Source organism: Schistocerca cancellata, chromosome 2 (genome assembly GCF_023864275.1).
Source record: "Schistocerca cancellata isolate TAMUIC-IGC-003103 chromosome 2, iqSchCanc2.1, whole genome shotgun sequence".
Taxonomy (NCBI): Eukaryota; Metazoa; Arthropoda; class Insecta; order Orthoptera; family Acrididae; genus Schistocerca; species Schistocerca cancellata.
Window position 1 is genome coordinate 866,239,350 of NC_064627.1, and position 23,318 is coordinate 866,262,667.

Below are 23,318 nucleotides of genomic sequence, written 5' to 3' on the forward strand. Positions count from 1 at the left end.
CACTCAGATAGTTCATAGAGACAAATTTCCTTTGTGGATGAGCATTATCCTACTGAAAAGTGGCACCAGAATACTGTTAATTGAGAGGTAACACATGAGGATGCAGGATGTCCATGCATACAGTTGTGCCCTCAGAATTCCCTCAATCACTACCAGCCAAGACTTGATGTCCTACCCAATGGATTTCCAGACCTTGATGCAAGGAGTAACATCAATGTGCCTCTCCATAACTTTGGAAGAATAGAACCTCTTCTCAGGTCACTGCATACTCGCCGATGATGGTCATCCACATAGTGAAGAACTACAATTCATCACTGAAACAACATGATGTCATTCATCAGCAGTCCACACTTCATGGTCAGGTACTCTGACTCAAAATACAGCTGTTTGTGTTGTGCTGTTAATGGCAGCCTATGCATGGGAGGGTAATGCTGGAATCTGGCTGCTGCTAGTCACCAACCAATGGTGCAGGGTGACACAAAATGTTGAAGGGAGTACATTATTTGTTCTCAGATGGCAGGCACTGATGTGAAGGGTTTACAGTGGACTTAGTGCACACTATGGTGATCTTCCCTTCTGGCCAACAGAAATGGTCAACTAGAACCTTAATGACGAGTATGCCAGCCCTGATGTTCCCATCTGGTCACATCTGTACGCCCCTCCAATCTGGATATTGCATCGTTTGGCCATGTGGCCAAAGGGAGACACACAATGAGGCCCTTTGAAACTCGGGTGCTGATAACACTGTCTCACAAGAGTATGTCGCATCTCTCTGTCCTTCACAGTGCTCACTCAACATCTGACACTATCTAGTCACCTATTATATACCCCACTACCCTTGTAACACCATCAAACATGAATAATGCTAACACATATTAGTGGCTGTTCTAGTTGCCACAGAACTGCAGCTCTAATCATTTACATACCTGCTGATGGCGTACATGTGTGCAAACTTACATTGACATACAGCCGTATCTTCTGATTGCATCACATTTATTGTCAGGCAGTTGATGCAAATCAGTTTTGGAAGTATATTGCACTGATCAGTACCACAACTCTCAGTTCATTTATGGCAAGTAATTACTCAGATTTCAATTAATGGGAACATTAAAATATCCAAAAAAATGTTAGAAGCAGTAATTTCTACCTTTTGAAGAATATAAATTACTATGAAACATCAAAATCTAATTTACAGAATTCGGTCAATTGGCAGGAATGTAAGAGAGTATCATTTTCGGTTGTAATTAACATGTAATGGAGTTATGTTATGGAATGCTAATCATTTTCCTCCGTTTGCCAATTTGAAATAGCATATGATCTTATATTGTCAATCTGAAAAACAAATCTATGTGAAGCAAGTCTTTAATTTTCAAAGTAATTCAAATAATCTACAAAACAATGCAGCCTTAAAGATGTCAACAAAATTATCAAAAGGTACTTTTAGTCTGATGCACAGAACTGCTGTTTATAATAGTACAAATATCTGATTCTGTTCCTTAATCCACATAAATGGACCAACAATATGAATCCAGTTCTCAGGAAGAATTCCATGACAATGAGCAGATATTAGGCTAAGATTTCTGAGCTGCACCACCCATTTAGACTGCTCACATTTCATCGAATTTAAAACTGAACAAATTTATATCATTTCAACTGTAGCAAGTTTACACAAATTCATTTTGTTTAAAGAAGGAGATGGTATATCACAGTGTGATTGGAATATCTGGAATAAATTTAAGTGGAGCCTCACACAGTGTATTTTACAGTATTGTCAAAAAGTGAATGGATATTATCATTATCATCTGGTTATATTTCCTATTATGTTGTTACATTATGTACAAAAGTCCTACGATTCAAATCAGCACTATACAATACATCACACTTCCTTGAAAAATATCTTAAATTCATTCTTCCCTCTTGGATGACTAATTAACTAGGATAATGTGCTGCAGTCTGCCTATCAATTAGTCCTAAATCCAGTTGCAAATCTGGCTAGATATCTTATGTAGTAGGTATTGGTGTAGTACTGAACTAAAGGCTTCTGAAAACATAGAAACTCAGAATCCAGTTGTTTATCTCTGTTTCTGGCTTTTAGGATGTCACATCTGCAGAAAATGATGACAACAATCCAAGGAAAAGATAGATTGCTACTCACTGTAAAGACGACATGATGAGTTGCAGACAGGCACAAGGAAAAGACAGTTAAATATTAGCTTTCAGCCAAAGCCTCCTTCAGAAAAGGAAACATATACACATATTCATTCACACAAGCAAGCACACCTCATGCATGCATTATCACATTTGAAGTGTGCTTGCTTGTGTGAATGAATGTGTGTGTATTTCCTTTTCCAAAGAAAGCTTTGGCTGAAAGCTAATGTCTAACTGTCTTTTTGTTGTGCCTGTCTGCAACCCAACCTCTCATCTTTATGGTCAGTAGCAATCTGTCTTTTCCTTATTTTGTTCATATTCTGACATGGAATTCCATTGTTTGAACATGACAACATTTTTTCAGATAGGTTACAGCGTCCAAACTCATAATATGTTCTAAAACATCACTAGAGATAGAAGTGGAAATTACGACAATAGGTCGGTCAATCAGTTCCGCTGTTCTTGTAGATAGGTGTGACTTGGGCTATATTCCAGTTCCCATGGTGTCTTTTGGAATTTAAATGTATAGAAACATTCACCAAGGTGCTTGGTCAGTGGAGGCTTTCCTGCCATCTTATGCAATGGCATCTGCTTCCTCTGCTTACAGTTTTGCACTCAGGACTCCTTAATGGTACTGGAAATTGCGCTTGTACTGAGTTAATCACAATGTTCATGGACTTGATCTGTAGAGCCCAGTACAATATTTAAAGATTTGTTGTGTTGTACTGCATTGTATTTGACCATGTTTAGTTCAAGTGTCATCATTCCTGTTTACAAGTCTATATGTTAGTACAGTGAACATATTACAAAAAGACTGTCTGATAACTCTCAGACTTTCTTGCATGTATTTTCTCCATTCCTTATGGATGTAGTTATTTTGAAACTCCTAAAATGAAATGAGAAAGGATCTCAGCAATAATAGAAATTCTAATAATTACCATTTCAATGAGCAACAGCAATACTAATTACAGCAGCTCTGACTTCTGCAACACCTAGTCCAAGAACTTATCAGTACTATGATTAACATTTTCTGCAGTAGGTTGCTTGGGTGTTGACACAGATTGCCTATCATGATTTTCAAAGTTGCTAGGCATCCTCAAAGGCCTTTACTATAACGATGATTAGGTGCCCTTTTATGTCTCTTTCATGCTTCCACTGTTACAATGTGACATCATTTCAGTACTCTTTTTATCTGGAACACTCCTCAGTTCAGATTCATTATTCCTTTCCTTCACCCTTGCCCTTAGTGAATGCAGTGAGCATGGCATGCCTATGTGGTGCAAAGAAGCTGGCACACCCGTCTTTGGTCTTCGGAATCTTGTATCCAGATCATACTAAAAACAGAGTTATTATTGTCACGAATTAGAATTTAAAAACATGCTTCAAATTTTGTAGAAAACAAGCACATGATCATTCAGTTTCTTCTGCTCACTGCATAACACTTTGAACATCAGCCTTGCACTCAATTCCTCATCTGCAAATTTAAGATACAAGTTTTTGTGTTCAGTACTTTTTCCATCCCTACCATCTCTGCTATCACTTATCTGTCACTTCAACAGCCAGCATTCTAAAATTTATGCTTGTAGCACATTTTGTCCTCAGGTTTACCACTTGATTGATATCCAGGATGGACTTTTCCGTTAGTCTCTCTTTGACCCATCTTGAACATCATGTGCTATTTCAAAACATACGACTTTGAGAGGCACTACACTCAATATTGGCAATACCTCACTTGTGGTTATGAGGAGCACCATACAAAAAACTGATAGTGTATCTATTACTCCATGGAACATTACATCTTGAGCTTATGACTATAATTTGTTTTATATTCTATGAGAATTATGGATCCTGCGCAGACATCCATATCCTTCTTTCTTCGTGTTACCCAACTGTGTAAATTCATGTTACCATACTGTGTAAATGTTACTAAGAAATGTTAAAATGCTTATGAGATTGAAAAACATAAATTTTCTGGAAATGCATCTAATGCATGAATAATAGCAACAACAAATTAGTAAGTGACAGTGCATAGTTATTTTATAGTCTGCAAATGAAACTTTAATAGTTTACTTACCTGTTTGTGTGATTCTTCCAGATGTTTCATTAGCACAGCAACGACAACATTCACAAGCACAAACTGTGCCATAAGAACAAATATAACAAAGAAGATGGGTGCTATCACTGTCGAAACACAGCAGTTTCTGACACAATCAGCTGAATTGTCACAGTCTTCACGTAATGTGTCTTTCATTATTCCATTCCAGTTGTCTCCTGTAGCTACACGGAACAGAGTGAGAAATGCCATGCCGAAGTTACTAAAGTGTGCATGTTCACCCAGTCCCTGGCACGGTCTCTTTTCACTGCATTCTGTAAGATGTAAAATACTTTGAACTTCTGACCTTTCAAAACTTGTTTTCGTGAACTGTTTAGCTAAAGATACATTAATTGTATCAGACATATATTTAAACTGCAACTAGTGACTGAAATTTTTATGCAAGAAGATATACTTTTGACTCTCTTTCACAAATGCTTGTTCCGCATTAACTAGGTTTTGATATAGATAGTGATTTTCAACTAGATCATTTAGAACCAACCCTGGTTACAAAGGATTAACGTTGCGTGAGGAGGAATAGAATAGACATTTATTGTCTCATAACGTACCATTTCAAGTTATTGACTTAATGTACAAGAAACTTGTCAAAACACAAAAATTGATTAACAGTTTTTCTTAAAATATCTTTAATGTAATATATTGTACTGGACACATAACTGAAACACAATCAATTTTTTTAAAATTATGAACTTTAATTCTAAGTATGTGTTCTGCTCAAATTTTCAGAGCATCCCTCAGGAACTTTTCAGTTGAATAATAATATTTCTGTACTAGTTTGTCATACAAGTTTTTTCAGTGATTCTAAATTAATGCTCAGGATTTTTTTTCCTTTTATTTTTCATAAATTTTCATACCTATCTACTGTGGAGTTTGGGTGTGCGGCATAATATTATTTTGATTCCTGGTGTTGTAATCATTTTGAAACTGATTTGCTACAAATAAATCGGGCTATAATATACAAAAATAATCAGTTCATAGATGTACAGTGAGGGAATACTTAACATACGTACGTAAAGATGAAAGTAGAGGCATCAGAGAGAATAAAAGATCAAGGGTAGTATGTTAGAATGCACTATTTGAGGTTAAGTTCACAAATGATAGAAAGTAGAAACTTAAAAGTGGTGATACATATAGAAGATGAAGAAGAGAAAATGGTAAATGAAAGAATAATATGAAAAAAGTATTGGAGAATGGAATGAACAAACAAATAATAATAATAAGGCAGCTTTGAGAAACACAGTGGAGGAAAGAAAAAATGTGTGTTAATCTAATGCAGTTTTAGCCCATGAGGATGACAGGATATGGAGGTTGGTTGCAATAAATCTGAATCCACAATCAAGCACTGAGGCAGCAGGATTAGGGAGCACGGGAAGGTATTCCATGGCAAGGATACACTTGACTGATAGTATGAGATGCCCAGTAAGCACCACTAGAAAATAAATGCTGCTTCTGCTGCCTTATGGGTAGGCATTCAACACAAGGTTTAAAGGATGGCAAACCACAACAGATCTCTGTTGGAGAGAAATTCATACAGCGAAGTGAAGTCAGTCTCTCTACAAGGACCTTCTATGAAACACTGAAAACCAGCCTCAGAGATGGATTCACATGTTGACTGTAATAGCACAGAACAAAGACTAAGATACAAATATTTATGTATGGGGATATGGAATTTCAAAACACTGAATGGACTGAGAGCAGTGAAGGCACTGGATGATGAATTGTGTAACTAAAATATGGATGTGGTGTCTCTTCAGGATCAGGTGGAAAGATAAAGCCATACAGAAGGGAGAGAAAGACACCACATTTCATTACAGATCTGGAGAAAGGAAAGGACATCTTAGAACAGGAATAGCAGTCAACAATAAAACAGTGTACAAGAAATGATCAGTTTTAATTGGAAAAATATTTCTTTTAATGTTCTATATTAATGGTAACTGGTTTCGATCTTGACAGTCATCATCAGACCCTTATAAGTCTCTTTAGGTGATGTGCAGAGATGCTGAACAGAGTATGAACACAGGTCAAGAGACACACTTGCCTCTTGACATATGTTCATGTTCAGTTTGGTGTCGCTGCACTCTGTCTATGGAGACGTGTTATGGACTGATAATTTTCGTCAACACTGAAACCACTTACCATTAAAATAAAACATTAAAAAATATTTTTGCAATCAAAATGATTATTTCTTCTAAATTTCAATACAAATCACTTTGTTTCCAATAATGTTAAACAAAATCAATAAAACTAAATATGAAGCAACCAGTGAAAGGCTCTGCAAGGCAAGTTTTAAGAACACTTCCATCTTTGCTATACATGCTCTTCTAGAAGAAAAGGATGATGAGGAGATGTAATGTTTTTATGAAATAGTTGAACAAGTGAATTACAAGATGCCACAAAATGACATGAAGATGTTGACAGGAGGCTAAAATGCAAACATTGATACTGCATCTACTACGAGATTTGTGAGTGGACCATACACATTGCACAAACAATCTAATGACAATGGGATAAGACTTGTAACATTTTCAACTGCAAAGAACAAGAAGTTTGTCAGCACAATGTTCCCGCATAAGGAAATACAGTTAGAAGCTTGGAATTCTCCAGAAAGGAGGTATACCAACCAGACTGACTGTGTATTGGTGGATTCAAATGTTGTGACTTGCTGATCTTTCAAAGTGCCACCGCGCAGTTACGTGTGTCCTCTACATGCGGCGCTGTCTGCCAGCCATGCAGCCACCTAAGCAGCCAGCCAGCCAGCGGCAGCTAGACTCGGACTTAGTTATGATTTGACTGTTAAAGTGTACACACGTCTTATCCTGTTTACTTGATCTGTGACTTTCATGTACTGCGTCTTCCTTGAAATATATTTGTTCAACTTGAAGTTATGAAACAAAAACTAACAAAGAGATAGAGGGGCTGGCCAGTACTTACCTCAGCTCAGTACAGCCGATAGATACACATAAAACAGAACCGAAAATTTACATTCCTAGCTTTCGGAACAAATGTTCCTTCATCAGGGAGGAGAGAGGGGAAAGAAAGGGAAGAAGGGAAAGGAGATTCAGTTACTCACAACCCAGGCTATGAAGCAACAGGGAAAGGAAAATAGGTAGGGTAGCAAGGATGGAGGCATGGTTGTCATGGGAAACATTCAAATCCACCCTGACTTAGACTGCATAAAGAAACACCTATAGATGCAAAACGGAAAGGGAGGAATAAAAAATGGTTCAGTAAGGAATGCAATGAGGCAAGAAAAAAGAGAAAGGAGTACCAAAAGAGGATGCTACACAGAGGCAGCAAGAGAAACAAGGAAAGTAAAATGAAGAGAAAAGAGGTAGTTCATCAACATGCAACTAGAGAAGGCTGAAGAAGACAGAAACCAGAAGGACATAAGAGAATTACATAGATGTCAAATGATGGAAAGTTGAGGATTGAATAATAAGTGCGTGGAAAGGATAGACTACTACTCAACAAATACAGGAGGCACTGAGTTGCAGATAGGTACAATGAACAGAACACTGGAAATATTTAAGATTTTGGACAAATTCCTTCCTCAGGAGGAAAGACTCTCTGAAAGTTTAAATATTTGTAATACTGCTTTCATTGCACCTGCGCATGTCTCAATGCCTCCCCTATGTAGTGAGTAGCAGTATACTTTCCCTGTTGTTGTAATTGTATAGATGAACAAGATATTTCAAGGTGAGGTGCAAAACCAAAAGTGGATGGAAAACAATGGAGGGGAGTTGGTGACCAACCAAGAACATGGCATGAACTTATAGAAGGACTATTTCGAAGAACTGTTGAATGTCCCTACAGAAAAGAGATGACTGAGGAGATTAACCATTCTGTCAGAAAAGGATCCACTGGCTCTGAAAGCTCATGCATTTCCATATCTTTTACGTGTTTTCTGCTGCCACTGCATGTTGAGCATGAGGTTATTTTAAGAACCTTTCAGAAACTTTCATGTAGTGTGTAAGTAATTCAAATTTGTATTAAAATGGAAATAAATACACTCCTGGAAATTGAAATAAGAACACCGTGAATTCATTGTCCCAGGAAGGGGAAACTTTATTGACACATTCCTGGGGTCAGATACATCACATGATCACACTGACAGAACCACAGGCACATAGACACAGGCAACAGAGCATGCACAATGTCGGCACTAGTACAGTGTATATCCACCTTTCGCAGCAATGCAGGCTGCTATTCTCCCATGGAGACGATCGTAGAGATGCTGGATGTAGTCCTGTGGAACGGCTTGCCATGCCATTTCCACCTGGCGCCTCAGTTGGACCAGCATTCGTGCTGGACGTGCAGACCGCATGAGACGACGCTTCATCCAGTCCCAAACATGCTCAATGGGGGACAGATCTGGAGATCTTGCTGGCCAGGGTAGTTGACTTACACCTTCTAGAGCACATTGGGTGGCACGGGATACATGCGGACGTGCATTGTCCTGTTGGAACAGCAAGTTCCCTTGCCGGTCTAGGAATGGTAGAACGATGGGTTCGATGACGGTTTGGATGTACCGTGCACTATTCAGTGTCCCCTCGACGATCACCAGTGGTGTACGGCCAGTGTAGGAGATCGCTCCCCACACCATGATGCCGGGTGTTGGCCCTGTGTGCCTCGGTCGTATGCAGTCCTGATTGTGGCGCTCACCTGCACGGCGCCAAACACGCATACGACCATCATTGGCACCAAGGCAGAAGCGACTCTCATCGCTGAAGACGACACGTCTCCATTCGTCCCTCCATTCACGCCTGTCGCGACACCACTGGAGGCGGGTTGCACGATGTTGGGGCGTGAGCGGAAGACGGCCTAACGGTGTGCGGGACCGTAGCCCAGCTTCATGGAGACGGTTGCGAATGGTCCTCGCCGATACCCCAGGATCAACAGTGTCCCTAATTTGCTGGGAAGTGGCGGTGCGGTCCCCTACGGCACTGCGTAGGATCCTACGGTCTTGGCGTGCATCCGTGCGTCGCTGCGGTCCGGTCCCAGGTCGACGGGCACGTGCACCTTCCGCCGACCACTGGCGACAACATCGATGTACTGTGGAGACCTCACGCTCCACGTGTTGAGCAATTCGGCGGTATGTCCACCCGGCCTCCCGCATGCCCACTATATGCCCTCGCTCAAAGTCCGTCAACTGCACATACGGTTCACGTCCACGCTGTCGCGGCATGCTACCAGTGTTAAAGACTGCCATGGAGCTCCGTATGCCATGGCAAACTGGCTGACACTGACGGCGGCGGTGCACAAATGCTGCGCAGCTAGCGCCATTCGACGGCCAACACCGCGGTTCCTGGTGTGTCCGCTGTGCCGTGCGTGTGGTCATTGCTTGTACAGCCCTCTCGCAGTGTCCGGAGCAAGTATGGTGGGTCTGACACACCGGTGTCAATGTGTTCTTTTTTCCATTTCCAGGAGTGTAGTACAGGATTTCCACGACACAGAATCACATAAGCTGTGCTGTTTAAAGATTAATTATATAATAATAATACTAACACTAACAGTGGGAGTGTTTACGTTCTGGAATAATTTAAATTCCACAAGACAATAGTATTAATGTATTTTATTTGCCAAAATTATTCAATATGTTGGAAAAATGTCAATATACAACTGGTAAACTTCAAAAGCATTATTATAATTTTACATAACTTTGGTAGGTACATTGCATGAACACTTACCTAGGCGCCCAAATAACTCAACACCAAGTGCTGCAAAAATGAAGAACAGCAAGAAAAATAACAGCCCTAGGTTCCCAACCTGTGGTAGAGCCTGCATTACTGTGTCTAGCAGGGCCCGTATTCCTTTAGCCATCTTTAGCAGTTTGAGCACTAGAGATTGAAAATAATAACTTTATTATTGTGTAATGTAACATATGAAATAACTTCAAGAAATTTTATGAGTGTGTCTCAAAAGATAAATATATGACTGAAATCACATGTGCATACCTCTTGCTATCCTGAGGACCCTCATCACTCTTATAATTGTTGGATTTATAGGAATAAATTTTGATTCAACTTCTTCTAGCACAATTCCAACAATAGATAATATTACTATAATAACATCCAGCTGATTCCACCTGGAAGAAAATCAGAGTGCTGATTCAAATGATAAATAGTGCAACAAAATAAGTTAAAGGCTAAAGATGTACATCAAAATATTAATACATCACTACATTTTAGAAAGAAGAAAAAACCAGGAGAAATTTACTGATTACACATATAGGGTTTCCAGTGAAGGAGCTCCTGATTTCAAAATTAAATGTCTCAGAAACTAACATCAATACATGAGTGCAGCAAAAAGTATGTTTAATGCGGGAGCTGTAAGAATTTTATATAGAAGTTTCAAAATAGTTCAAAAAGCTGTTAACAGGCAGTGCTGTATGCTGTGCAGCTCATACAGTATCAGTGTGCATACTGTATCTGCAAACAAAATTGACACCTGGTGCACTGGCTGCTGGGAGCGACCATAAAGGCATTTCCCATATATAGCCACTCCCATCAGATATCGCGCTGAGTGTCAACTTTGTTTGCGCGCATAATAAGTAAATGCATCTTCTGCAAGCAGTCTCTGCAGTCACATCACAATCTTCTCAAAATGTCCACCACTCGCAGTACAGAGGTAGGGAAAATGCACAATGAAATTTGCCATTACGTCCTGTATTGTCTCAAAGAAAATTGATTCAGATGCCACACAGATCACCGATTCAAGCTCATCCAGCATGACATGATTGTTTAGTTGGACAGTACTTTTCAATGTGCCTCACAAAAAGTAGTCACAAGGAGTCAGGTCGGGTGAATATGGAGGCGAATCTGTTCCTGTGACAGTTAATTTACAATAATCCAACACAATGACTGTATACTTGAATTATTCATCAAGAAAGTGAAAAACCTTTTCAGTGTGATGTGGTCTGGGCCCATTTTGCATGAACCACTTCATGCCTTGTTGATCCTCCTGTGTGGTGACAAATTGTTCCACAAGTTGCAACATAACGTTCAGTAGTGATTGTTTCTCACATGGAAAAAGGACCAATAATGCCTCTGCTGCATACCATAGCCCAAACAATAATTTTGGTAGAAAGCTGTAGTTTCACTTCACACAAATGGGGATTTCCGAAACCTCAGCATTGCCAGTTTTGTTTATTCATGGCTCCCTTCACATGGAAGTGTGCTTCATCTGTAAATCAGATCGCCAACATCATTATCGATCTTTGTGAGGATATGGTTCACAAAGTCAGCCCTCTGTTACACATCTCCTACAGTTATGGCCTGGTGGCCTCAGATTCTGAATGGAAATGTGTAGGATCTGCTTCAGTATTTTCTGCATGCTGGAACACTTCAAACCAGTCTCTGCTGCAATTCTTTGAATAGAGTTTCTTGGATTTTGCTGAATAATTCCAGAAACAGTAGGAAATATTTTCAAGAGTAACTACAGTTTGCCCCGTGCCAACATTCCCTGCTAGATCATCAGCCATAATGTCTTGAAACTATGCCCTCTTGATAAAATTCTTCAAAGGATAAATCCTCCAGCTAAATGAACTGAAAACTGTGAATGATTTAAATGTTTCACATACATATTCTGTCGCATCAAGAAGGCACATTTCAAATGCAGTAGGTTATCTTTTATGCTTACAAACCACATGAATGTCTTCTGTAAGACACCTTTTGTGATCTGAAAAGATAAAAATGTCAGTAATATCTATTCCCTTTACCATTTAAAAAAACTGATAATAACTCAGGCCAATGCGTTTTAATTTTCTGCTGATATTGTTCAGGGATTCTTGACTATGAAAGCATAACAAAATTCTTACACTGGATAAATGTAGAAATTAATGTAACTGGACTTTGGTATAGATGAAGATAGTTTCTTTCTCTATCAAGAGAATAATTAACAAAAGAGCATAAATGAAGCTAGAATCATTTGGTCACTAACAGTCTCTTGCTCCGACCTTTTGAAAATAGTCTCTGAAAATCATAAATAACACATGAAATCAAAAAATGTTATTCAGATATGGTAATTTCATCTGGCACTATGAAATTAAACAGAGTAAGACAATTCATGTTAACTTATTGTTCCATAAGCAGACTGTACACAACACATAATTTCGCACCCACAGCGACAAGACAGAGAACAACTAAGTGAGTACAGAAGTGACAAGTGAAGTTAAAACATACACTTGATAAAAAAAAGATAATGTAGCCTGTGGCTCATCACTCAGGTTTGTTTTCTTAGTAATATACATTGGTATTCGGACATTGAGCAATTAAAGTTTTATTTCTTTTTTGATCTTAAATACTGCACATGCAAAAACGAATAATTCTGTAACACATTTGCGTTTGTAATTAAAAAGTAATGTGTTAGTCTATTGATTGGAATTTGGCAAAGAGCTTGTGAATGGTTTCTGCATTGGGTTGTTTTTGAACATTAAGTCATGTTTGAAAATTGTGCCTTGTTGCCATTGGACTGTATTCTAACCTGTTGTTTTCCAGTACCAGAAAAACACACTGTTGAATGAAACACAATTTCAAACCCTTCCTTCAGCACACTAACCTCTTTCATATTTCAACAATGAAACTGATCGCTCTGAGCTGCGGCACACTATTTATAGGCACTATGTATTGTGATTACAGTGCCATCTGTTAGCAGCTTCCTGAACTATTTTGAAACTTCAGTATATCTAATATGTAAACAGTGAGTGGAAGGGGGTGAAAGGAAAGGGAAGGGAAGGAACTACTGATGTCAGCTGTATTGGGACTTCATGTGGAATCAGAGGCGAGGAGTGAAAATGTGTGTCAGATCGGGATTCGAACAGGGGATCTTCTGCTTACTAGGCAGTTGAGTTAATCCCTGCACCATATGGACACAGTGTTTATTGCAATTGCATGGACTATCTTGGTGTGTCCCTTGGCCGATCCACATTCCCACCTAGCATCCATGTTTGCTACTTTGAGATTTCCACTGGAGGTCGAAAAAAGTTGTGCATTGGCACTGAAGGTGGTGTTACTCATTGCCCATTGAGGTGAAACAATTGTATGAAAGTGCAATGTCTGTTCTTTCTGTCTTCCTTTCTCTCTCTCCTTCTCTCCTCTCTCTCTCTCTTTTTGCGAGATTCACGAACAGACACAACACATTCATATTCTACATAAGTTCTGTGTATAATTCTTACAACTTTCACAATAAATATACACAAACATATCATTTGTTGCACTCATCCATCGATCTTAGTTTTTGAGATATTTAATTTTGAAATCAGAGACTCCTTCACTGGACATCCTGTATATACCAAAAACTATGATACATTACTAGTGCTTTGTCTTCACTTACATATAATTTTAATAATTTCTTCATGTGCTCTGAGTGTTTTCAAAATACTTTCCTGAGTACTTTGAGAATCCTCCAAAGAAAGTTACCAGTAAGTTAATGTTATGGTTTCACGTTTCCAAACAAGTTGATTATTTAATATTTACATCTTATCACTCATCACTGCCAGTTCAAGGGGCAAGTAATAGAATACATGCAAGCAGCAATGCCATATACAGATAGGCAAATCACAATTACTCTGCTCTCTACCAAATAAATTACAAGAGTAATGAAGTCCTCTAAAACAAAATACTCTCATAGATTTGATAATATTTCAAGTGTTAGTGTCATTGAGAAACAGCTGAGATTGCTAAACTTGAATGATGCAGCAGGGCCAGATGGAATCCTACTCAGTTTCTTTACAGAATTTTCAGATGAGTTAGCTCCTCTCTTAAACATAATATCCTGTAAAAAAACAAACTGTGGCCACTGGTTAGTAGAAAGCACAGGTCGCATACATCAAATGGCCAGGTGTGAGTAGGTCACACACATCAAATGGACATGTGCATGTAGGTCTCGTACACTGAGGGTTCTGTACAAACTTAATTATATATGTAGACAGTTCATCCATCTTGAGAATCAAGAATCTCAATGATTTTTGCCTATTATTGAAAATGATACTGGCAAGTTATTGGTACTGGGAATTCCAAGACTTTCGAGACTGTTTTAATTTTAAGATTGAAGTCAGATAAGAAAGGACAAAAGAAATTTTTTTGGTTGATGTAATTACAAATTAAACAATGGAAACCCAGGGTGGAATATGACATTATTATGAATAGAATAGTTGCCACTCAGCGTACAATGGAGATGCTGAGTCACAGACAGTCACAACAAAAAGACTTTCAGAAAGTAAGCTTTGGGCCAACATAACCTTCTGACAGTCTTTTTGTTGATCTGCGACTCAGCATCTCCACTATATGGTGAGTAGCAACTATTCTTTTCATAATATTGTCAAAATTACAATTTAACAATTTACAGATTTTTTCCTTTAGTTGTAAATTCGAACCTTGCTTCCTGTCAAATTTCTTGATTTTAGGCCAACAGGAAGTATCCTATAGGTTTTAATGAGTGAGTTTGCAAGCATCAAATATGTGACACCCATGGTCTTATCTTTTGATTGCACTGACTTAAAAGCTTAAGTTTTTTACTCCACCAAGGGACAAAAGACCTAAGTATGTAACATAAATTTCAACTTGATATGTCTAAATTTTTTTGAGGAAAAGGGGAGTCTTAACAGACGGACAGACAGACAGATTACAAATGAAAAAAGCAATTTCTTTGTGAGACATAACTACAAATTAACAATTTTCAGATTTTTTCCCTTTACTTTTACTGTAAAACTTCACTTCTTGCCAAATTTCATGATCCTAGGCCAAAGCGGAGTACCCTATGGGTTCTGATGAGTGAGTTTGCAAGAATCAAAATATGTGGCATAAACAGCCGTACCTTTTGATTACATTGACTTAGAAGCTTACATTTATTATGCTGCCAAGGGACATTCGACATTAGTATGTGACATAAATTTCAATTTGATACGTCTACCTAGTTCCTGAGAAAAAGGGGTTTTAACAGACGGGCAGCAGAGAGAGAGAGAGAGAGAGAGAGAGAGAGAGAGAGAGAGAGAGAGAGAGAGAGATAAAAAGAAATTCGTGTGATATAAATACACATTAACACTTTTCAGATTTTTGCCTTTAGCTGTACTGTGAAACCTTGCTTCTTGCTAAATTTCATGACTCTATTTAAACAGGAAGTACCCTATACATTTGGATGAGTGAGTTTTTGAATGAAAAGCTGTCACATAAATGGCCATATCTTTTGATTGCATTGACTTAGAAGCTTCAATGTTTTACATCACTAAGGAACTGTAGACCTTTGTATGTGGCATACATTTTAAGTTGTTATGTCTAAACTGTTCCTGAGAAAAAAACGCTTTTAATAATTGGACAGACAAACAGACAACAAAGTGATCCTGTAAGGGTTCCATTTTTACTAACTGAGGTACAGAACCCTAAAAAGGGTAGCAGAAGTGATGCACAAAGCAGCTGTTCAATATTACTGACATCCACCTGTTCTACAATCTTAGAAAATATTCTGAGAGCAAACATGAGGTGTCTCAAATAGAATGAACTCCTTCATGACAACCAAAATAAATTAGAAAAACAATGATCACGTGAAACGTAGCTTTCTATTTTTTCACTTGACATCCTGGAAGCTATACATTAAGACAATTATGTGGGTGCAGTATTTCTTGACTTCTGAAAATAATTTTCACTAATATCACGGTAACACTTTTTAATGAAAGTACAACTGTGGGACATAAAACAAAATTTGTGACTAAATTAAGGATCTCTTAGTATAGAGGAATCAGTGTATTTTCTTAGATGAAGGGTCATTCACAGATGCAGAAGTAACTTAAGAGCGTCCCTGAAAAGTGCATTTGGTTCCTTACTGTTCTTGTTATGTATTAATATCTTGGCAGCCAGTATTAATAGTAACTTACAGTTTTTGAAGATGACCGACATTGAAGCACTGTGTGAAAAAAGCCGCATAAACAGCAGTAAGATTTTGAAGTGGTGCAGTGATTGTTAAACTGCTTTGAGTATTCAGAAATATAAACTAGTGTTGTTATTGTTGTGGTCTTCAGTCCAAAGACTGGTTTGATGCAGCTCTCCATGCTACTCTATCCTGTGCAAGTCTCTTCATCTCCAACTAACTACTGCAACCTACATCCTTCTGAAACTGCTTACTGTATTCATCTTTTGGTCTCCCTTTGCACTTTTTACCCTCCATGCTTCTTTTCAGTGCTATATTGGTGATCCCTTGATGCTTTAGAATGTGTCCTACCAACCAAGCCCTTCTCCTAGTTAGGTTGTACCACAACTTTCTCTTCTCCGCAATTCTATTCAGTACGTCCTTATTAGTTACATGATCTATCCATCTAATCTTCAGCACTCTTCTGTAGCTTCACATTTCAAAAGTTTCTATTCTCTTCTTGTCTAAACTGTTTATCATCCATGTTTCACTTTCATACATGGCTACACTCCCTGCAAATACTTTCAGAAAATACCTCTTGACACTTAAATTTACACTTGATGTTAATAAATATCTCTTCTTCAGAAATGCTTTTCTTGCTATCGCGTGTCTACATTTTATATCCTCTCTACTTTGACCAACATCAGTTATTTTGCTACCCCAATAGCAAAACTCATCTACTACTTTAAGTGTCTCATTTCCTAATCTAATTCCCACAGCATAACCTGATTTAATTTGACTACATTCCATTATTCTCGTTTTGCTTACTGTCCATTCCATTCAGATGCTCTTCCAAGTACTTTGCTGTCTCTGACAGAATTACAATGTCATCGGCAAACATCAGAGGTTTTGTTTCTACTCCCTGAACTTAATTCCCACTCCAAATTTTTCTTTTGTTTCTCTACTGCTTTCTCAATATACTGATTGAATAACACGAGGATAAGCTACAACACTGTCTCACTCCCTTCTCAACCATTGCTTGCTTTTCCTGCCATCTGGTTTCTGTACAAATTGCAAATAGCCTTTCGGTCCCTGTATTTACCCCTGCCACCTTTATAACTTGAAAGAGAGTATTCCAGCCAACATAACCAAAATCTTTCTCTAAGTCTACAAATGCTATAAATGTTGGTTCACCTTTCCTTAAGCTATCTTCTATAAGGAGTTGCAGGGTTAGATTTGCATCATGTGTACTTACATTTCTCTGGAATCTAAACCGATCTTCCCTGAGGTCTATTTCTACCAGTTATTTTATTTTTCTGTAAAGAATTTGTGCTAGTATTTTGAAACTGTGACTTATTAAACTGATAGTTTGGTAATTTTCACACCTGTCAGCACCTGCTTTGTTATATTCTTCCTGAAGTCTGAGGGCATTTCACCTGTCTCATACATCTTGCTCAACAGATGGAAGAGTTTTGTCATGGTTGGCTCTCCAAAGTCTATCAGTAGTTCTATCAGAAAGTTGTTCCCGGAACCTTGTTTTGACTTAGGTCTTTCAGTGCTCTGTCAAATTTTTCACTCAGTATCATATCTCCCTTCTCATCTTCATCTATGTCATCGTCCATTTCCATACTATTGCCCTATGCTATAATGTGTAGTATATTATGATTACAATATCAATCAGCCACACATACATGAACCTAACAATTTGTGGGGATATGACACAGTGTCACTTGTAAGTAAAGCAGATGCCAGACTTTGCTCCATTGGTATGACTCCAGAACAATGTTGTTAATCTACTAAGGAGATTGTTTACAAAACACAGATTTGAACCATTCTGGAGTATTACTCAAAACCGTGGTTGGAACTCAGACCAAATACGACTAACAGGAGATGCTGAATGTCTACAAAGAACTGCAACACAAATGTAACTTTTTTTAACAGCTCCTGTTAAAACATCATGCAAATGGTGAAAAACATCAGCAGGAATACAAATGTCAATCATCTTGCAAAAACCTTACTTAGCATTCGGGAAACACTGCCAAATGAAGAATATGGGAATATACTACAGTCCTCTTCATATTAGTTTTGAATTACAGCATGAACAGAGGCACTTACTTGACCATTCTCCCTGTACTCTATATGTGAATGGAATCGGATAGAATTCTAATACATAATAAAACAGGAAGTACCTTTAGCACACAGTGGTTTGCAGAGTATGGATGAAGATGCAAATGGCAGAATTTTGCACAAAATAAAACTTAATCATAGCTAACATTGAGTTTACGAATTATGAAAGAAGGATAGAAACGTGGAGCCAAGAGAATGGAATAAGTGGTAGAAGACACTGTGGTGGAATATCAGTTTGTGTTTTGTTGACATGTAGAACCATTTGAGACAATACTGACTCAACTACACATCTTAAAAAAAAGAGACTGAAGAAGAGCAATTGAGTGAGATTTGCAGATCTAGAAAAAGCTTTGACAATGTTGAGTTTAATACACTCACTGATATTTTGAGATATCAGGAAGAAATTACACGAAACACAAGGTTATCTATACCTTGTATAGGAACTAACTGATTTCCTAGAGTTGACAGAAGTGATAGGGAGGTAGTAGACAAGAAGGGAGTGCACTTGGATAGTAGCCTGTCCTTCATGTATATAGCAAAACCCATCCACTACTTTTGGTGCCTCATTTCCTACAATAATTCCTTCAGCATTGCCTGATTCAATTCAACTAAATTCCATGCCCTGACTTAATTTGGCTACATTCCATTAGCACTGTTTTACTTTTGTTGATGTTCATCTTATTACCTATACCAACACGTCACCTATTCCATTCAACGGCTCATCCAAGTTCCCTGCCATCTCTGACAGAATTTCAATAATGTTTCCAAATCTCATAGCTTTTATTTCTTCATCCTGAATTTTAATTTTTTCCCCAAATTTCTCCTTGGTTTTCTTTACTCACTACTCTATGTACTGACTGAGTTATGTGGGGCTCAGTTACGACCCTGTTCCACTTGTTTCTCAATGATTGCCTCCCTTTATCCTTCATTCTTTTAATTGTAATCTCATTTGTGTTACTCTTTCATTTCCTATAACTAGTACCATGCCAGCTGCCTGGCAATTACTGCCGCCAACATACATCTGCAGTCAGTGAGTTGCTGTACTCCTGACATCATCTGTCGAAGCCAGCTACATGCAACCACACATACTGCTTGATTACTAACATCGGCAAATGATGACAGCGACCAGCTGATCTGTGTACACAGTGCATGTCACTGTGTGTACACAACAGGCTCCACTACAGGCAGCAGCATCACCCAACAGAAGTGCATGCATCTAACACAGTGCTGTGAGCACAGTACTATGTTGCCTATGCATGTCACATGACAACTTATGGAGATCCTCCCACTGGATTATTTAAGACACTATATGACCGCAGCTTGACAGCATTCAATCATGCTGTGGGCTCGACACCAGGTGCAGCCCATCTCTCAGTACCATCCAGCACAGCACAGGTTTCCAACCAAAGGTTAACTTTAACTGTACTTCAACGTAGACACTGGCCAGAAATGTTCTATGACATTTTTGGCTGACTGAGCTCTTCGGCATCCTCACATCCTGGCAGCTGACAATGATGCAAGCACAGTTTCCCACTGCCTGCCACCACTCAGCCTATGTCCCACCAGCCAGTCTGCACCTGATGGGATATCACTTACGACATTACCACCTGGACAAGTCTGTTGGCACCTTTGCATCTCAGCCACCACCATTGGTCCAAGCACAAGTTCCCCACTGGCTGCTGGCATTTGACTGACATCCCACCACTTAGACTGCACCCTACTTACTCAAATACCACCTAGGACCTCAGCCAGATACTGACCCAGGGTCTCGAGCTGTACTCCAGTTGAGAGGCTTTATCATTCTATGAGAAGTGGCTATTATTTTCTGTTTCACATCATAACTGTGAATTGTTCACTTATGTATTTATCAATAAATGTGTTTCTTTTACTGTATCTTGGGAGCTGACTTTATTAAATGATGTCCTTGCCACCATGTGAGGACAAAAGATATAAAAGATATGTTTTACCTATGATGATTTCACAATTTCAAGAACATATTCCAGTCAACACTATCAACCAATGTTTTTAAATCTAAAAATGCTGTAAATGTAGATGTCTCTCTACAGTCTATCTTCTAAAATAAAGAAACAACCTTGTGGTCAGCGTGGGAGCAGGTTGCAGAGCAAGCACTGCCATCTGCGGTGATCACGCACTATGCTAAGAAACATGCCCATTTTTTGTAATGTTCAGGGGACCATCATGAACCACAGTGACTTCAGTGTAATTATTGCCTGTGAATAAAACTGTCATTTCTGTTCATCTCATTGGATAATTCTTTTAGTTACCTTCTGTACTATACTGCAGTAGTTCTTTCACTGTATAGTCCAAGTTTCATCAAGTATAGTCCAAGTTTCATAAAGCTATGTTCCTTGGTAGTGACACATCATATGAAAATTACTTTTGTTGTTTAAGTTCTGCACACCACAGTATTTAAAAGCTCCTATTGGAGCACAAAAACAAAGATGAATACACTAAGCAGATTCAGAAGGATGTAGGTTGCAGTAGGTACTGGGAGATGAAGAAGCTTGCACAGGATAGCGTAGCATGGAGAGCTGCTCATCAAACCAGTTTCTGGACTAAAGACCACAACAACAACATACAAAAATTTACATTTCTCATATATCAGTTTTGTTGTTATAAACAGTAGGATTCATGACCCATAGTAATATCACTATTCTGCAAACATGCTCTGTTTTTATTAGTTTTCACTATAAGAAAACTACTAAACTGTTTGAAATATTTGTTGACAAAATGATGGCATTTCATGGATAATGACAAAGATATTAGAGAAATTATGGTAAAGCTTGCTGCTATGACTGAAATGGAATGGCTGAGGCTGCAATACTCCAAAACATCAAAATCTGGATTAATATAGGCAAAAATGAGATAATACACATAATAAACACTCATTATTGAAATGTTAATTATGCTAAATATTAATGATGCTAATTAATATTTTACCCAATGCATGATTAATAATTCGCAGTTTTCTTGTCTGTCTTTAAAAGATAACAATTTTTCTAAGGACTACAAAAGAATTTATGGGCTGCTTACCTATCTTTAAAATACAATAGGAAACCCAGAGCTACAAGTTTCATAACAGCTTCCAAAATGAACACAGCCGTGAAGAAATAATTGAAAATTTTTAATGCATACTCCAAAGGCTGAAACAAATAATAGGAAGTTATTTTAATTTTTTAACCAAATATCAGATTATTTATTTATTAGGAATATTATTTGAGGACAGTACCTTAGGCATCTTGTAGAATTCCAAAGCCATAGTTACCACATTCAGGCCAATTACTGCAGCAATAGCCAAGTCAAAATATTTAGATGTCACAACATTGTGAATCATCAGCCGTGAATGTGTATAGTTAGTGTAATATGGCGGCTCATGCATCTCTGAAAGAAATTATATATTACTGAATGTATTCAAAATGAGATGTAACAAAGAGGCAAATATATTTATGAATGGTCAATGAGTTTTCATTTTTAGGAATAAATATGTTTATGTAACAATGCCTGTTTTGATCAAATAAAAGTAAAACACAAATGCAACTGCCAGTTAATAGTGATCACTGAAGAAGTTGTCCAATGCTGTAGAGAAGCAATGCTATTTCAACTTTTGTTGTTGTACAGAGACATTAATGTTATTCCAACACTTTAGCAGTACTGTTGTTATAGTCAATGATGAGAAAGCTATATAAAATATGGTATCCTACTGAGATGCCATGACATGTTACACATTTTCTGTAGAACTTCTGTAACTGCTAAGAATGTGAATCTAAATACCAACATTAGGAGTGATGGTTTGTACCGGGTGGTTATAATTTGAGTACAGCTACCCACAGAGGTCCAGTGTAGGCTGTAATTATTGTATGACAGTAAAACATGGTGGATATTCTAATGCATTAATGTGGAACCTAAGTATGCCAGAAAAAAAATGGATCCAATTTTGGCCAACAGTTGTGAATCTGGTTCTGTGAATGCAAGGAAGATGTACAGAAATGTTTCCATATGTAATGGATTAATGTAATGGAAAGGTCAAACAAGTGAAAAAGGCATAATTTGATTTAATTACTAACCACCGCTTACACAATTTGTTCAATATGAGCACTGGGCACACTGATGAGATGCTGTACAGTGCCAGATTTGCACCTGGTGGCCAAAACTGGAATTAATTTTTTGAGCATAAATCAGTTCTGCATTAATGCAAGGGAATATCTACCAAGTTCCACTGTCATTACAGCCCAGACTGGGATTTGTGAGTAGTTGCAGTTTAATTATAACCACCTGATACTACATAGATCTGTAGAACAGTGCTTATTTTCAAACAGGAATGTTATGAGGAAAACTGATATGCACAAACAGAGAAAAAGGCAGTATTCTGAATTGTCGAAACATTGTAAGGCAGATGCAAGAGAGGAAAATATTCAGGAAATTTAATTTTGATAAAAAATAAAAATAATAAAAGTATTGAGAACTCTGGAACAGAGCCAAGTTGAATTGTCAAAACATTGTAAGGCAGAAGCAAAAGAGGAAAATATTCAGGAATGATTTGATTTTGATAAAAAATAAAAATAATAAAAGTATTGAGAACTCTGGAACAGAGCCAAGTGCACACATAGCAGTTCTTAGGGAAAGGAAAAAATATAGTGTTACCTGGCGTTTTTCTTCCAAAAAATATTTAAATGTTGGTATTAAGCAGATTTTTAACATGGCTGGAACTGGAACTTTATTATGGCTACTTACAAGTCACCTTTCATCTTACAAAGTATTAAAAATACTTAATGACCAACCCCCCTCCCTCCCCCTGGTTTGGCTCCCACTCTCCCTGCAAACTATTGTGTGGGTGCTCTTGAACAGAGCCACGCCAGGTAAAGATAAGAAATCAAAATTTGGAATAACTGGATTTTAATTTGTAGAGCACAAACAATGAAAGATCTGGTATGATAAAAAAGATAGCATATTAAAGAAAGGGCTTTTTAACAAACAGGGTGTCCACAATTAAAGTTTCAGTTTCAAAATGCTGCAGAAAGAGAATCACTGCTTGGAATGATGTCAGATTATTGACAGAAGGAGAAAGGCCATG

General features: G+C 38.0%; 1 protein-coding gene across 1 annotated transcript in view; it reads right to left on the reverse strand.

Annotated features, from left to right (window-relative positions):
• The window catches only part of LOC126159435 (voltage-dependent T-type calcium channel subunit alpha-1G-like), a 633,155-nt gene that overhangs the window by 36,289 nt on the left and 573,548 nt on the right, over positions 1–23,318 (reverse strand). The window contains exons 29-33 of the mRNA XM_049916549.1: positions 21,477–21,628; positions 21,281–21,390; positions 10,216–10,346; positions 9,949–10,098; positions 4,223–4,515 (exon numbers count right to left, since the gene is read on the reverse strand). Of these exons, the coding sequence (XP_049772506.1) occupies positions 4,223–4,515; positions 9,949–10,098; positions 10,216–10,346; positions 21,281–21,390; positions 21,477–21,628 (836 nt within the window). The remainder of the gene's footprint in view (positions 1–4,222; positions 4,516–9,948; positions 10,099–10,215; positions 10,347–21,280; positions 21,391–21,476; positions 21,629–23,318) is intronic.